General features: G+C 40.8%; 1 protein-coding gene across 4 annotated transcripts in view; it reads right to left on the bottom strand.

The window, feature by feature from the left end:
• Positions 1 to 14,890, bottom strand: part of LOC137324798 (prominin-1-A-like) — a 168,329-nt gene extending 153,439 nt beyond the window's left edge. For all 4 annotated transcript variants that reach the window (XR_010963722.1, XR_010963723.1, XM_067989519.1 and 1 more), the window contains exon 1: positions 14,194 to 14,890. Coding sequence is in view for 2 of the 4 variants with exons in the window: in XM_067989519.1 (XP_067845620.1) it covers positions 14,194 to 14,416 (223 nt within the window). In the remaining 2 variants the exon portion in view is untranslated. The remainder of the gene's footprint in view (positions 1 to 14,193) is intronic.
• Between the last annotated feature and the right edge of the window lie 3,816 nt (positions 14,891 to 18,706).

The following is an 18,706-nucleotide window of genomic DNA, read 5'->3' as shown; positions in this document are numbered from 1 at the left end:
GTCTGGGAAACTATGGCTTGATGTTCGACAGTGGGGTCACGGTCCAGCGGGAGGTAGGAGGAGGTGTTGGAGAGGTGGCGTTCAGCCCCCGCAAGGTAGGGGTCTGTTCGCCACACAACAGTGCTGCCCTTGTCAGCAGGTTTAATGACAATGTCAGGGTTGGACTTGAAAGAACAGAGTGCTGCAAGTTCAGAGGGAGGTAGGTTAGAGTGAGTGAGGGGAGTAGAGAATTGAAACAGCCAATGTCACGCTGGCAGTTTCCAACGAAAAGATCAAGAGAGGGTAAGAAGCCAGAGGGAGGGGCCGAGGTGGAACTAGAATTCTGAAGGCAGGATAAAGGGTCTGCAGTGCTAGGGGAAAACTCCTGCCCAAAGAAGTGGGCGCGGAGGCGAGGGTGACGGAAGGAGAGCTCAGCATTGTGCTGAGCTCGAGATTCATTGAGGTGGGGGCGTAAGGGGATGAAGCTCAGGCCATTGCTGAGGACTGATTGTTCGGGGTCAGAGGGGGGATGGTCAGAGGGAATAATGAAAACACGACAGAGGATGAGATTGGAGGGAGGAACAGGGTCAGAGGAAAGTGAAATGGAAGGAGGATCTGGAGGGACACTGGTATCTAAGAGTTGTTGAAGCTTGTGGTCCTTGACACCTGTAAAGAAAACAAGTTTTTTGTTAAAGCGTCGGATGAGGCAAAGAATGAAATGGAACTGGGGACCAGGACAACTCTTAAGTAGTGAGTCGGTGCTACTGAAGAGATCAAGAGCATGCTGTGGCAGCGCATGGCATTGAGCGTGGATCTCAGGAAGCGGCAACAGCAGTGGTTCAAGGAACACTGAATACCGTGGAGATATCTGTATGGATCCGAAACATGAAGCGTGGAATTTAAGTCAGAGCCGGAGACAGTTGCTGACGAAAGAGATGTGGCTATGAAAGCAAGTTTTAGTAGAAACCTAATCAAACACGAGAAGGGAAACAGAAAGTAATGAAGGTGAACAACGTAAAAGAGACAAGCGGAAATGCCGTCGGAGAGAAGAGCAGTGCTTCAAGTTGGGCATTGCTGGAAGAGAAGTGGCCGTGAATTAAACACTAAATCACCGGACGATTCCCGGAAAACAACTGGGAATTATTTTGACAATGTTCACTGTTTATCACCTGTAAGCAATACTCAACACCTTATTTATATTCTCATCTGGAAAGTAAGAGACAAAATTAAGGAAGAGCTTAAGCAAACCAGAAAAATATATATTTTCTGGTCCCAGCACAAAAGCAGTGGAGAGTGCAACACTTGACAACATCCCATCTCGGCAAAATCTTTAGATTTTCCATGGTTGTCCCTATTTATTTATGGTGAGCTCTTGGCCTTCTTCAGCCTGGCACTGGGAGCTCACAAGGAGGGGGGAAGAGGGGATATTGAATGCCTCCGCTATAAGGGATTGCAGCTAAAATATAAAGGGATATGGCTGCTTAAAAGATAAGTGGCCATCTAGAAAAAAAATTGTTGCAGCCTCTATAAATATTTTGAAAGTAGATTTGTCGTATCTTGGTTCTTCACCTTATCCTTCTCTTCAAAATCTCTACGGCCGTAAGCGGTCCTTGATCACTCTCTCACACTTGAGAGTACCACACCAACCCACAATCCTTTTTCCCACCGCTATTTTGGCCGTTCCAACAGCAGATTTTGTTAAACACAACTGAATCTTACACCGATCCCTATTCTTGAGTTATTTTCTTTGTATCTGTTAAAATACTTGTTACTTAGATCAGTTTGCCTACAAGCATCTCTATTAAGCCATTTAGATTTTGATTGACCATGGACCGTCCTTTTAACCCGAGGCACATATTTGGCTTCCTTGTGCACGAGCAAGGGCAATCAAACTGCTGGGAGTATGCTATAAGTCAGAAGTGTGATGGAATACTCTCCACTTGCCTGGATGAATGCAGCTCCAACAACACAAGAAACTTGACACCATCCAGGACAAAGCAGCCCACTTGATTGGCACCCCTTCCACCACCTTAAACATTCACTCCCTTCACCACCGACGCACTGTGTACCATCCACAGGATGCACTGTAGCAAGTCGCCAAGGCTTCTTTGACAGCACCTCCCAAACCCGCGACCTCTACCACCTAGAAGGACAACAGCAGCAGGCACATGGGAACAACACCACCTGCACGTTCCCCTCTAAGTCACACACCATCCCGACTTGGAAATATATCGCCGTTCCTTCATCGTCGCTGGGTCAAAATCCTGGCACTTCCTTCCTAACAGCACTGTGGGAGAACCTTCACCACGCGGACTGCAGCGGCTCAAGAAGGCGGCTCACCATCACCTTCTCAAGGGCAATTAGGGATGGGCAATAAATGCTGGCCTCGCCAGCGATGCCCACATCCCATGAACGAATAAAAAAAAATAAGAACCCCAGTCAGAGGGAGAGAGTAGAGCAAATGTGTAGGCAAATTTCTGAAGTACAATGACGATAGTGAAGTAATAGATGGGGATTTCAACTACCCTAATATTAACTGGGATACAAACAGTGTGAAGGGTAGAGAGAGGGCACAAAATTCTTAAATTGCATTCAGAACTTTTTTAGCCAGTACGTAGCTAGCCCAACAAGAGAGGGGGCAGTTCTGGATTTAGTTTTAGGAAATGAAGCTGAGCAAGTGGAAGGAGTATTAGCAGGAGAGCATTTTAGTGGTAGTGATCATAATTCAGTTAGATTTAACATAGTTATGGAAAAGGACAAAGATAGAACAGGAGTTCAAGTTCTCAACTGGGAAAAGGCCAATTTTACTAAGCTGAGAAGTGATTTAGCAAAAATGGACTGCAAACAGCTACTTGAAGGTAAATCAGTGACAGAGCAGCGGGAGTTATTCAGGGGGCTCAGAGTAAACATATTCCCACAAAGAAAAAGGGTGGGACTGCCAAATCTAGAGCCCTCTGGACGTCAAGGAGCGTACAGGGTAAGATGAGGCAAAAAAGGAAAGCTTATGTCAGACACCGAGAGCTCAATACTACAGAAAGCAGAGGAGTATAGAAAGTGCAGGGGTGAAATTAAAAAGGAAATTAGGAAAGCATAAGAGAGAGCATGAAAAAATATTGGCAAGTAAAATCAAGGAAAACCCAAACATTTTATAAATACATTAAGAGCAAGAGGTTAACCAACGAAAAGGTAGGGCCTATTAGAGACCAAAAAGGTAACCTATGATGTTGGTACGGTTCATAATGAATACTTTGCATCTGTCTTCACAAAAGAGGGGGATAATGCAGATATTGTAGTTAAGGAGGAGGAGTGTGAAATATTGAATGGGATAACCAGTGAGAGAGGAAGTATAAAGGGGATTAGCATCTTTGAAAGTGCATAAATCACCAGGCCCGGATGAAATGTATCCCAGGCTGTTAAAAGAAGCAAGGGAGGAAACAGCGGAGGCTCCAACCATCATTTTCCAATCCTCCCTCGATACAGACGTGGTGCCGGAGGATTGGAGGACTGCTAACATTGTACCGTTGTTTAAAAAGGGAGAAAGGGATAGACCAAATAATTACAGGCCAGTCAGTCTAAGCTCGGTGGTGGGCAAATTACTGGAATCAATTTTGAGGGACAAGATAAACAAACAGTCACTTAGAAAGGAATGGATTAATCAAGGACAGTCAGCATTGGATTTGTTACGGGAAGGTAGTGTCTGACTAACTTGATTAAGAACATAAGAAATAGGAGCAGGAATAGGCCATACAGCCCCTCGAGCCTGCTCCGCCATTCAATCAGACCATGGCTGATCTTCGACCTCAACTCAACTTTCCCGCTCGATCCCCATATCCTTTGATTCCCCTAGAGTCCAAAAATCTATATATCTCAGCCTTGAATATATTCAATGACTCAGCACCCACAGCCCTCTGGGGTAGAGAATTCCAAAGATTCACAACCCTCTGCGTGAAGAAATTCCTCCTCATCTCAGTCTTAAATGGCCAACCCCTTATCCTGTGACTATGCCGCCTAGTTCTAGACTCTCCAGCCAGGGGAAACAATCTCAGCATCTACCCTGTCAAGCCCCCCTCATAATCTTATATATTTCAATGAGATCACCTCTCATTCTTCTAAACTCCAGAGAATATAGGCCCATTCTACTCAACATCTCTTCACAGGACAACCCTTTCGTCCCAGAAATTAATCTAGTGAACCTTCATTGCACAGTCTCCAAGGCAAGTATATCCGTCCTTTGATAAGGAGACCAAAACTGTACGCAGTACTCCAGGTGAGGTTTCACTAAAGCCCTGTACAACTGTAGTAAGACTTCCTTACTCTTGTACTCCAAATCCCTTGCAATAAAGGCCATCATGTCATTTGCTTTCCTAATTGCCAGCTGTACCTGCATACTAACTTTTTGTGTTTCTTGTATGAGGACACCCAAGACTCTCAACACCAACATTTAATAGGTTCTCACCATTTAAACAATATTCTGCTTTTCTATTCTTCCTACCAGAGTGAATAACTTCACATTTCCCCACATTATACTCCATCTGCCACCATCTTATCCACTCACTTAATCTGTCTATATCCCTTTGCAGACTCTTTGCGTCCTCCTCACAGCTTGCTTTCCCACCTAGCTTTGCATCATCAGCAAACTTGGATACATTACACTCGGTCCCTTCATCTAAGTCATTAATATAGATTGTAAATAGCTGAGGCCCAAGCACTGATCCTTGCAGCATCCCACTAGTTACAGACTGCCAACCTGAGAATGACCCGTTTATCCCTACTCTGTTTTCTGTCCTTGAGCCAATCCTCTATCCATGCTAATATGTTATCCCCAACCCCATGAGCCCTTACCTTGTGTAACAACCTTTTATGTGGCACCTTATCGAATGCCTTTTGAAAATCCAAATGTGCTACATCCACTAGTTCCCCTTTATCTACCCAACTAGTTACATCCTCAAAAAACTCTAATAAATTTGTCAAACACGATTTCCCTTTCATAAAACCATGTTGACTCTGCCTAATCATATTATGATGTTCTAAGTGCCCTGTTACCACTTCCTTAATACCATTTTCCCGACAACCGAAATCAGGCTAACTGGCCTGTAGTTCCCTGTTTTCTCTCTCCCTCCCTTCTTGAATAGTAGAGTAACATTTGCTACCTTCCAGTCAACTGGGACTGTTCCAAAGTCAAGAGAATTTTGGAAGATCATAACCAATGCATCCACTATCTCTGCAGCTACCTCTTTTAGAACCCTTGGATGTAGGCCATCAGGTCCAAGAGATTTGTTTTGAGGAGGTAACAAGGAGGGTCAACGAGGGTAGCGTGTTTGATGTCGTCTACATGGATTTTAGCAAGGCTTTTGACAAGGTCCAACATGGCGGACTGGTCAAATAAGTACAAGCCCATGGGATACAAGGGAAAGTGGCAAGTTGGATCCAAAATTGGCTCAATGGCAGGAAGCAAAGGGTAATGATCGACGGGTGTTTTTGTGACTGAAAGGCTGTTTCCTAGGGGTTCCACAGAGCTCAGTACTAGGTCCCTTGCTTTTTGTGGCATACATCAATGATTTGGACTTAAATGATTAAGAAGTTTTCAGATGATACAAAAAGTGGTTGATAGTGAGGAGGAAAGCTGTAGACTGCAGGAAGATATCAATGGACTGGTCAGGTGGGCAAAAAAGTGGTAAATGGAATTCAATCCAGAGAAGTGTGAGGTAATGCATTTGGGGAGGGCAAACAAGGCAAGGGAATACACAATAAATGGGAGGATACTGAGAGGTGTAGAAGAAGTGAGGGACCTTGGAGTGCATGTCCACAGTTCCCTGAAGGTAGCAGGACAGGTAGATAAGGTGGGTAAGAAGGCATATGGGATACTTTCCTTTATTAGCCAAGACACAGAATATAAGCAGCAGGGAGGTTATGCTTGAACTGTATAAAACACTAGTTAGGCCACAGCTTGAGTACTGCGTACAGTTCTGGTCACATTACAGGAAGGATGTAACTGCACGAGAGAGGGTACAGAGGAGATTTATGAGGATGTTTCAACGACTGGAGAATTTTAGCTATGAGGAAAGATTGGATAGACTGGGGTTCTTTTCTTTGGAACCGAGGAGGCTGAAGGGTGATTTAATAGAGTTGTACAAAATTATGAAGGGCCTAGATAGAGTAGATAGGAAGGACCTAGTTCCCTTAACAGAGAGGTCAATAACCAGGGGGCAGAAGGATTAGGGGGTAGCTGAGGAAATATGTTTTCACCCCGACGGTGGTGGTGGTCTGGAACTCACTGTCTGAAAGGGTGGTAGAAGCAGAAACCCTCAACTCATTTAAAAAGCACCTGGAAATGCACCTGAAGTGCTGTAACCTAGAGGGTTACGGACCAAATGCTGGTAAGTGGGATTAGGTTGGGTGGCTCATTTTTGGCCGGCGTGGACACGATGGCCGAATGGCCTCCTTCTGTGCCGTAAATTTTCTACATTTAAAAATTCTATCTAGCAGCTTCTGTAAATGTAGCCCTCCTGAAATCTGGCACTAACATTAGGCAAATTACTGCTGCAGATAATTGAATTGACTGAAATCATATGTAATGATCACACTCATGAAAGTTGGTATTGTAAGAGCTCCTTTTTCTGAGTCTTTCCTTTTCCTATCCTTCCTATTCTGTTGAATCATAGAATGATACACGACAGAAGGAAGCCATTCAGCCCATCGTGCCTGTGCTAGCTCTTTGAAAGAGCTATCCCAATTAGTCCCATTTCCCTGCTCTGTCCCCATAGCCTTGCATATCTTTCCCCTGCAAGTATTTATCCAATTCCCTTTTGAAAGTTACTACTGAATCTGCTTCCACCATCCTTTCAAGGCAGTGCAATCCGGATCATAATTCGCTGCATAAAAAAAAAATTTTCCTCATGTCACCTTTGATTCTTTTGCCACTGGAAACAGTTTCTCCTTATTTACTCTATCAAAACCATTCATGATTTTGAACACCTCTAACAAATCTCCCCTCAACGTTCTCTGCTCTAAGGAGAACAACCACAGCTTCTCCAGTCCCTCCACGTAACTAAAATTCCTCATCCCTGGTACCATTCCAGTAAATATCTTCTGCACCCTCTCTAAGGCCTTGGCATCCTTCCTAAAGTGTGGTGCCCAGAATGGGACACAATACTCCAACTGAGGCCTAGCAAGTGTTTTATAAAGGTTTAGCAGAATGTCCTTGCTTTTGCAATCTATGCCTCTATTTATAAAGCCAAGAATCCCGTATGCTTTTTTAACAGCCTTCTCAACTTGTCCTGCCACCTTCAAAGATGTGTGTACATACACCCCCAGGTGTCCCTGTTCGCCCTTTAAAATTGTACCATTCAGTTTATATTGCCTCTCCTCATTCTTCCTACAAAAATGTACCACTGCACACTTCTCTGCATTAAATTTCATCTGCCATGTCCTTCTGAAATCTGTTCGCATCTTCTTCACTGTTTACCACATTTCCAAGTTTCATGTCATCTGCAAACTTCAAAATTATGCCCTGTATACCCACAACTAGGTCATTAATATATATCAAGAAGAACAGTGGTCCTAATATCGACACCTGGGGAACACCACTGTATACACCTCCCTCCAGTCTGAAAAACAACAATTCACCAATACTCTGCTTTCTGTCCCTTAGCCAATTTCGTATCCACACTGTCACTGTCCCTTTAATCCCATGGGCTTCAATTTTGCTAACAAATCTATTATGTAATACTTTACCCAATGCCTTTTGAAAGTCCATATGCACAACATCAGCCCCCTACCCTCATCAACCTCTCCGTTACCTCAACAAAGAACTCAATCAAGTTAGTCAAACACAATATGCCTTTAACAAAACCGTGCTGGCTTTCATTTATTAGCCCATACTTTTCCAAGTGCCAATTAATTTTTTCCCAGATTATTGTCTCTAAAAATTTCCCCACCACCAACGTTAGGCTGACTGACCTGTGATTGTTGAGTTTTATCCTAGCCAATATCTTTACTACTTCCTCCTTTACTGTGACATTGGCAGCATCCTCTTCTTTTGTAAAGCCAGATGCAAAGTACCCATTTAGTAACTCAGCCACGCCCTCTGCCTCCACAAGATGATATCCTTTTTGGTCTCTAATCGGTCCCTCGCTTCCTCTAACTACCCTTTTACTATTTGTGTTCATAAAAGACTTCCGCGTTCCCTTTGTTAGCCACTAATCTATTCTCATACTCTCTCTTGGCCCCTCTTATTTCCTTTTACAGTTCTCCTCTGTACTTTCTGTATTTGGCTTGTTTCTCTACTGTATTATGAATTTGACATGTCAGAAGCCTTCTTTTTCCTTTTAATTTCCATATCTTTATTCATCCAGGGAACTCTAGCATTGGATGCCCTTCCTTCCCCCTCATGGCAATGTGTCTAGTTCGTACCTGAATTATCTCTTATTTGAAGGCCTCCCATTGCTCAATTACTGTTTTACCTGCCAACTTTGATTCCAATCTATCTGGGCCAGGTCCCTTTTCAACTCACTGAAATTAGCCCTCTTCCAGCTAAATTTTTTCACACCTGAATGTTCTTTGTCCTTTTCCATAACTACTCTAAACCTGATGATATTATGATCACTGTTGCCCAAATGCTCCCTCACTGAAACATGCACCACTTGCCCAATTCATTCCCTGGAACTTGATCCAGCACTGCTTCCTTCCTTGTTGGGCTGGAAACATACTGATCAAGAAAGTTCTCGTACACATTTCAGGAATTCCTCTCCCTCTTTGCCCATTACACTGTTACTATCCCAGTCTATATTAGGATAATTGAAGTCCCCCATCATCACTACTCGATAGTTCTTGCATTAGACAGGGCTTGATGGCCGGCGCGGACACGATGGGCCGAAGGGCCTCTATCCGTGCTGTATAACTCTATGACTCTATCTTTCTGCAATTTGCTCCTCTATCTCCTTTCCACTATTTGGTGGCCTATAGTATACACCCTGTAGCAAATTAGCTCCTCTATTGTTCCGTAATACTAACTAAATCCTGTAGTGAACGTTTAAATCAATAGGATTTAATAGAGAATTCCAACATTTTTCCTAATTGTTTAAGCTCTCAAGCTCCATGTCCTGAGCTATCTTACCTTTTTGGATCATAAGTTGAGACCAATTAGTGGCAGGAATGACATGCGCCCGTGGCACTTGCAACGTTATCAGTCAATTCTGAAAGTAAAACTCAGGAATATGGGAAATGTTCATATGTGCTTTCAATCACAGAATTATACAGCAAAGGAGGCCATTCAGCCCATCGTGCCTGTGCCAACTTTTTGAAAGCTATCCAATTAAACCCATTCCCTTGCTCTTTCCCCACAGCCCTGCAAATTTTTCCTTATCAAGTATTTATCCAATTCACTTTTGAAAGTTACTAATGAATTTGCTTCCACCACCCCCCCCTTTCAGGCAGTGCAATCCAGAACATAACTCGCTGCGTAAAAAAAATTCTCATCTCCCTGGTGGTTCTTTTGCCAATTATCTTAAATCTGTGTCATCTGGTTGCCAACCCTCCTGTCAGTGGAATCTTCTCTTTATTTACTCTATCAAAACCTTTCAAACTTTTGAACACCTTTATTAAATCTTCTAACCTTCTCTGCTCTTAAGGAGAACAATCCCAGCTTCGTTTGTCTCACCATGTAACTAAAGTCCCTCATCCATGACATCATTCTAGTAAATCTCTGCACCCTCTCTCCAGGCCTTGACATCGTTCCCAAAGTGTGGTGCCCAGAATTGGACATAATACTCCAGGTGAGGGCTAACCAGTGGTGCATTCTAATAGGAAGAACAAGTAGGCCACCTATCGCTTGGATAATAAGAGTCCAAATGGGGTGGAGGAGCAAAGGGATCGAGGGGTACATTTACACAAATCACCAAAAGTAGCAATGCAGGTTAATAAGGCCATATGAAAAGGCAAACTAAGCACTGGGGTTCATTTCCAGAGGATAGAATTGAAAAGCAGAGAAGATGTGTTAAACTTGTATGGAACCTTGGTTAGACTACACTTCGAGTACTGTGAACAGTTCTGGTCTCCATATTATAAAAAGGATATAGGGGCACCGGAGAAGGTGCAACAATGATGATACCAGAACTAAGGGGTTACACCTATCAGGAAAGACTAAACAGGCTGGAGCTCTTACCTCTAGAAAAGAGAAGGCTAAGGGGTGAACTAATAGAGGTCTTTAAGATAATGAAAGGGCAGACGGAGAAAATATTTCCACTTGTGGGGAGTCCAAAACTAGAGGTTACCAATATAAGACAGACAGACACTAATAAATCCTATAGGGAATTCAGGAGAAACTTTTTTAACCCAAAGAGTGGCAAGAATGTGAAACGTGCTACCACAAGGAGTAGTTGAGGCAAATAGCATAGATACATTTAAAGGGAAGCGAGATAAGCACACGAGGGAGAAAGGAATAGAAGGTATGCTGATAGGGTTAGGCGAAGTAGGGAGGAAGGAGGCTCGTGTGGAGCATAAATGCAGACACAGACCAGTTGGGCCGAATGGCCTGTTTCTGTGCTGTAGACTCAATGTACAAAGGTCTAGCATAACTTCTTTGCTTTTGTACTCTATGCCTCTATTTATAAAGCCAAGGATCCCATATGCCTTTTTAACAGCCTTCTCAACTTGACCTGCCACCTTCAATACCTGCATTAAAGTGAAAACTATGTCAAAACAAAGGAAAAAATATCACCCATGTATTCGTAACCCTATTTTATTGATGTGTATTCAGTTTATCTTGTCATGTTTACAATGTTGTTCACAGTTTAACATTACACCAAATGTTGTAAGTATACAGCTGTTAAAGCTGGAACAGTGTTCCCTCCTGTTGCTTTGAAACAACAGTGCATGCTTCACCGCAGAATAACTAATCCACCTTCCTCAGGAATGATGCATTCTGTAAACACCATGTATTGTTCTATATGTATAAATGCGTAGGCTTCGAGGAGCTCCTGAACATTTACCTGAGGAAGGAGGAAGCCTCCGAAAGCTTGTGAATTTAAAATAAAATTGCTGGACTATAACTTGGTGTTGTAAAATTGTTTACAATTCCTCAGGAATGGAAGAGTTGCTATTAAACTGTTCCCGGATTAACCAACTCTGGGGTTCTAAACAGTGGAACTGTTCCATTTGCTCAGACTGGCAGTGGGAAAAGGATATATGTTGATCCCCCTTTTGCAATTGGAGACCTCTTGAAAGGGTAGAAAAACCCCTTCAGCACATTTGTAGGCAGGAAATCTGTTGGTCTTGCATACAAAGCAAGTCTGCGAGACAGCTGTTAACTGGATCTGCTGAAAGAAGTCTTTCCATTTCCCCTCAAGCGTTCACTAAGTCTGTATAATTCTTGCTTGTAACAGGTCTGAAGTACGGTAGGGAATGAAATACTTTTGCCATATAAATAAACCTTGTTCAGTTTCTTCAAGAAAATCCATATCTGACACGTTTTAATTGTTTTGCATCATCTGAAATTCAGAACTTTGGGTGAAGTTGGCCTAACACTATCTGTAAGTAGAGCTCTTCCCCTTCTTGCGTTAGCACACTGCACCACAGAGTGGGAGGTCACAGCGCCATCATCCAATTCCCCATTACAACCTTCGAAGAAGAAGCCAAGCTGAAGTAAATGGAGAGAAGCAATACATTTACCAACCAGCAGTTGTAGCAAATCATTGTCAGTGGTCAGAGAATACGTCTCCTGCTTGTCGTGTTTAGGTGTCAGGTGCAACTGGTTTGATTGGGAGGGGAAGAGAAGAGGGAGGGACAAGAGGCCTACAAAATAATGGGATGAAAAATAATAAAAGTGGAACAATACCTTCTTTTAAATAAAAAATCTCAAAGTCAGCATAACTGTCCATCCTGCAACAACTTAGATATTGAAAGCTAACTCACGAATGTTGTTACTGGATCAATGTAGTCTTCACAAGTCAAGCATTTACTGTGGAATTTGTAAATACTACTTTCACAGGCTTCAGAAAGTGTTGCGGGGCAAAAAAATTACAATACTAGTTAAGATGACTGGTTACGGCAGCAGACATGCATCCCTAAAACGGCCACTATCATATTAAGCTCCAGCAGCCATTAGTGTGTCATGTCTTCGCTTCAGATACTTAGTTATTATATAGCTGGGAAAAAAGGCATTGCATGCTTCACGGAGGATGATGTAAAATGCATACTAATTCTACACAACCTTCCTCTCCCCACTTTCCAAAAGGAGCCAGAAAGTTGTGTATACACGTTACATTTATTTCATAATTTCTGAAGGTAAATACCTGCTCTAGTTGGAAAACATAGTTCATTTAGAAATGGAAACTTTGCCAAATGTGTTTTGTATCTGTTCATTTGGTCTAAAGGGCCACAAACAATACCATCCTTGCCTGCTTCCCAAAGTTCCCCACCCCAAAGAAGCAACTATTCTACCCTATGCAGTCATGCTTCTTCCATGCTTTTGGCAGCCATAACCATTCATAAATAAAAAAAATCAGTTAGTATTTTATTTGATTTGATTTAGAGACTACTTTTTTATGGTTTCAGGTCAAAGCAGGGATTTATTATTTCTCTTTAGAACAGACAATATGTTCAGTAAAGATGTACTCACAGCTAACTGATACAAATAGCCTTCAGCTGCCTAGGCCCTAAGCTCTGGAATCCCTTCCCTAAACCTCTCCGCCTCTCTCCTCCTTTAAGATGCTCCTTAATACCTACCTCTTTGACCAAGCTTTTGGTCACCTATCCTAATACCTCATGTGGCTCGGTGTCAAATTTTGTTTGATAACACTCCTGTGAAGCGCCTTGGGACATTTTACTATGTTAAAGGCGCTATATAAATGCAAGTAGTTGTTGTTTGTCCACTAAGCACATACGAATGGGACATCCGAGAATAAGCACTGTGCAGGAATTATTATTTTTTAAACCTTTGATTAAGTGGATGACACAATTCCCGAAACACGTTTATTGACCAGCTTTTTCAGTTGTTTCAAAGAATATAATTTATGTGGCAAACATTACTCATTTTGTAAACATTTGACTCAGCCTATTAATGTCTTTCCCTTCCTGGCGCTTTACCTCTCTTCAAGCGACTTGAGCATAATTAACATTTTAAAGAAATACAGAGGAAATGGTTAGCGGAACTGCTGTAAAAATAAAATAATATATTACAAGGCTCAGGAAAGTGAAAATTCAGATTTTCCCTAGATAAATCACCAGCTCCCACAAGTAAATGCTTGTCATGTATACAACATCTTGAAAAATTATAGCCATGCATCATAAAGGGATATCTTTAACAGAACTGAGTAACATTAAGATTCTTCTTGTGCTTCACTATCTTCCTTTGGAACTTTGTAGCTTTTTTGGGCTTCTGTTTTTTTAAATTAAAGCACTTGGTACAAGATTGTGTAATGTCAGTAATGTGATTGTGCATAACTTGTACAACATGCTGAAATATTTACAGTAAAGGGGACCTAGAGCTTATTAAAACACTCAGATGAGTACTGTGCTTTAAAGCATTTGTCAGTCTCCTATTCGAGCTAAGACGTGCATTATAACCATAGCAACATATGGTGTAAGAGCTTATAGGATTTACTAATTACATCAGGTGACTCAGCCAGCCACACCTGATTCCTGGATTTACCAATCAGTTGCAGAAACAGCACTTCTATCTGGTCTCCTACTAAAAATACATGTGCAGATATAGGTGAACATACAGCACAAGAAAACTGATTTTCATTTACAACATAATCAATGTATCACTGAAAGCAAAAGAGTTTTAGGTTAATGTTTTCAAGTTAATTGCTCTAGCTATTTTTTGCAAAACAGTTCTTTCCTTAAAATCTATTCTGTAATGAGGACAACAAATAAAATACTTGACAATGGATGAACATATTTCTTCACTGACAGCACTGAAACAACCTTGCAACTGTCTACTGAATAGTGAAAATACCACAACTGTATTCAAGTAGTTATTTCATTGAACATAACAGGATTAATGAGTATACAACATGATCACAAATAAATCAGAGACAGAGATAGATATATTAATATTAAGATAATTGAGAACTTTTCACAATGCCCATTCTAATGTAAAGCATAAACGAATAGAGGCAATACTATGGAATTGATGAAACCAGTAATTAGTGGAGATCTCAAACAATTCAGGCAATATAATGTTCCGTGCAGTCACTTGCTAATCATACTTACCGTGAGGTAAAGGATTCGGTTGTACTACATGTAGGAAAGTGCGTGCCATCTGAAATAGGATTCCTATGGGTCCAGGATCATAATATACATTAGTCTCATAGCTCCCAGCAGGTATAGCCCCAAAATCCAACGTTTCAGTTTCTGTTAGGTAGCTCCACGGCTGGCTTTCACTTCCAGTCCTACTACAAAGCATCAGTAAAAGCACTGTTACTGAGATAGCCATGACTGCAAACACACAATCAAGACAAGAAAACCTCAAATAAATGTCTTATTTTTCTGAATTGGGAGGGGGAAAGAAAAGAAACTGTCTTCAAGCAAAGCAATGCCAGAGAACAGGAGATTTGGGAGCCACTTCAGCCTCTTTGTTTCTGTGACAGCATCATTTCCACATCTTCCACATAGATATTCTGGAGTTTAAAAAAAAGCATGGAGGTCTCTCAGTTCTTCATCCAGTCTTCAGATTGCACTCAGATTCCAAATCGCAAGCGAATTACCATTCATGCTCTCTGCAGAAATTGTTTTAGTGCACCATCTCTGGCATAACAGAAAATGACAGCTGTAAAGGTGGTTGAAGATGCTGTTGTCTTAGCTCCCTGAACTAATGCTCAGCAGAAAGTCTCATCTGTAGACAGAGGGGTAGGGTCAACCCACCCACTGGCAAGTATCAGCTGGTAGAGGCACGGACAGAGTGCCTTAAAGACGTCTATCTGTAACAGAAAATACAGCAACTTGGAATGAAAATTAGAACAGTTAATCCAGCTAGTAACGCTGAGTTTTCAATAAAGAAAATAAATACTTAGGCAAAACTTATGTTTACATTTTTAATGAATTGGCCATTAAACACATTCTGGTACATTATTACCTACAGAACCCAATCAAATGATTTTCAACAAAATAGACTAAATATTTGAACTACAACTAATTTGTTCACAAATTCTGCAAGTATGCTGAAGAGCACATTTATTGCTTGCAATATTAGTCATCAAAACCTTAATTTAAAAAAAAGAAACATTCTGGTTTAATATAGCTTATATATGCACAAAATTGAGTTTTTTTGTTCCTTGACAATGGACATGTACAAAATATAATTTTTGAGCACAAAACACAGTGAACATTTTTAACTCACTTTTGTCATAAAAATGCCCTCCTGGAAAGCAAGTTTGAGAAAAATCTATGTGAAGCAGTTTGCCGATATCAACGAGTTAACTACAGTGATAGACACCAGAAAAGGAACATTCTCGTATTTAGCAATTAGTGGGGGACAGGGTGTGCTCCTGTTCCTCTAAATCCCTATAAAGCCATCAAAAGATAAATGTTTGAATAATAAGGCAGTGCAGCAGATGTCAGTTCACAAAGGTGCAACATCACAATTCTGAATCCTAATCATTCCAGCATCAGAATGCAGCAAGCAGTGGCTAAGCAATTCTCTTAAGGACAGAAGGTAAAAAAAAAACACTCTCAGGCTAATCTCACACACTTTGTTGGTGCATGACCCAAGAAGAGGGGTAAAAATACACAAATTCTATACATCCACATCAATGTAATAGGCAAATATTCGCCACTGATCAAAGTGTGAGATCTGATCAAATCCAACAATGATTTTCAATTGCCTGGATAAATGATGCCCAAAGGACCCAAAAAAAAGTGAAAATAAATTAGAAATAAATGTGCAAGAGATTGGGGTGACACTGCAATAAATGGAGCAAAAAAAGTTTCAAATATACTAAAAAAATAAAGTGACTCAGTCAAGAATGTTAATGGTTATGATGCATTAGAGATCTCAGAGATATGGTTAAACCACCAGTAATGGAAGTGAGCACAACTTAAGAGTTGAGTGCTCAGGAAGGACAGACTAGGCATGAAAGGAGATGGATTAGTTCAATGTGTCAGGGACACCTAGAATGTAAAGGAAATAGACCCAAATGGTACAGGAAGAGCTTTCCAAAAAGATAATTTTGCTGGAAGTATGCAGTGCAAAAGGAGCAAGGATAATTCTAGGGGTTTGCAATAAACCACGAGGTCAAAACAAAAAAGGACAGGTACTCTGAACAGATCAGGAAGATAGGTATATGCAAACACAAAAGTCATATTAATACAGAATATTTACTAACCCAATATAAACTGAGAATGCGAAGTCTAAAATCTAAGGTAGTGAATGTAATGCACAACTGACTTCTGATCCAGTATGCCAAGAATGTCACAAGGGGTAACTAACATCTCGACCTGGTAATGACAAGTGGCCCAGAAAGCAAACTGGGAATGAAAGCAGTGAACCCTCAGGCAATAACAATCATGACACCGTTAAATTTGACACAAACTGGGATGAATCAATACTAATACCTGAGTATACAACTTCAAAAGGGCCAACTTCAAGGCAATGAGGAAAAAGGTTAAACAGATTAACTTGGAGGTAGCACTCAAAAAAAACTTACAGTTGAAGACAAATTAAAAACCTTTTAAGGACACACTAGTGAGATTGCATGTTAAGTATACAACCAGGACCTAGTTAAGCATGTTTTTTTTTAAAAAGAGCCTATATGAATTAATAAGACTACACAAATTGAAATAAGGAAAACAAGGGTCCAGAAGCAACTAGAAATGAGAATAGCTATGGAAGCTAAATGTGACAATAAGAAATTAGAACCATTGAAGTTTATAATACAGGAGACCCTTCGGCCTACTGCATCTGTGCCAGCCCTTCGCTAGAGCAATCCAAAACTAATCCCACTGCACTGCTCTCTTCTCATTGCCCTCGACTTCAAAAGTTTCTTCTTCCACTCACTGTGGCAAGCATTCCATGCTCTAACAACTATCTGCAGAAATACATTTCTCCTAACCTCTCACTCATCACTCTCGGGTCATTTTAAATACTTAACTCCTTGTCACTAGCTCTCCAATCAGAGGGAACAGTCCTTCCCTGTCACGGTCACAATTCTTCATAATTTTTAAAAATTCCATTAAATCTCCTCAGTCTTCTCTGCTCCAATCTCAAATCTCTCTTCTTGCTCAATCCTGGTATCACCTTGGCAAATTAATGCAGTACATTTTATATGGCTTTAATGTCCTTTCTACACTAGAATGCCCAAAACTGCTACTGTACTGTGACCTAATCATTGCCTTGGACAAATGTATTATTTCTTTATGCTTGTACTCTATGCCTCTATTTATAAACCTCAAAATGCTACTAACCTTTTTAATGGCTTTATCTACCTGCTCATATTTTCAAGGAATTACATATTAACACTCCTAAGTCTCTGTTCATTCATATCCTTCAGCATCTTTCCACTGAGCATATATTCTCATGCCTTGCTCGTCATCCTAAAACATATTACTTTACACTTCCCTACATTAAATTGCCTGACAACGTTCAGCCCCTAACAATATTCTCCTTAAGTATTTTATAGTTCTGGTCACGATTTAACAAACTCTTATTTTGGTGTCAACATTTCGATGCCCAAGACTAATTCATGCAGAAAGAGATCCAGCAATAACAAATGGGCTTTACCACTTCCAACCCTAATCCTTTCAACCAACTTTATAAGCTACATTTCCTCGTATACAATGCACTTCAATATTTGTAGCATATCTCCTTTAAGGCACCTTGTTGAATATCTTCTAAACTCTAATGCATTTCCTTTATTGATACAATCACTCACTTCAAAAAAGCACTCAAATTTCTCAAAACATGACTTGTCTTTAACAGATCAATCCTAGCTTTACTTGATTGCCTCATGCAAATCTAAATGCTCACTAATTCTTTCACTATAATATCAAGGAATTTATCAAAGAAGAATGGAGATCCTTTAAGGATGCAAATGGAGTGAAGGCAGAGGATGGATATGGTTAACATACTAAATGATTACTTTCTTGGAAGTATTCACTGTAGAAGACACTAGCAGCACACCACTGATCATTAATTTAATTTGCATTAGATTAAAAGAGGCTTACAATGTTGCCAAAAAGAGTAGTAAGCCAGAGGATTGGGAGGGTTTTAGAAATCTGCAAAGGATGACCAAGAAATTGATAAAGAGGGAGAAAAATGAATGAGAGTAAACTAGCAAGAACTTTATAAACAGATTGTAAGAGTTTCTACAAGTATGCAAAAAGGAAGAGATTAGCAAAAGTAAACATGGATCCCACAGAGGCTGAGACAGGAGTAATTATAATGGGGAATAAGGAAATGGCAGAGACGTTAAACAAATATTTTGTACCAGTCTTCACAATAGAAGACACAAAAAACATACTGGAAATAGTGGGGAACCAAGGGTCTGATGAGAGGGAGGAACTTAAAGCAATTAAGATTAGTAAAGGAAAAAGTACTGGAGAAATTAATGGGAAAAAAAGCCGACAAATCCCCTGGACCTGATGGCCTACATCCGAGGGTTCCAAAAGAGGTGGCTGCAGAGATAGTGGATGCATTGGTTTTGATCTTCCGGAATTCCCTAGATTCTAGAATGGTCCCTGTGGATGGGAAGGTAGCAAATGTAACCCCGCTATTCAAGAGAGGAGGGAG

This window comes from Heptranchias perlo, chromosome 1, assembly GCF_035084215.1.
Source record: "Heptranchias perlo isolate sHepPer1 chromosome 1, sHepPer1.hap1, whole genome shotgun sequence".
In the NCBI taxonomy this organism is placed as follows: Eukaryota; Metazoa; Chordata; class Chondrichthyes; order Hexanchiformes; family Hexanchidae; genus Heptranchias; species Heptranchias perlo.
Note: the sequence above shows the minus strand (reverse complement) of the source record. Positions and strands in the feature narration are given on the sequence as shown.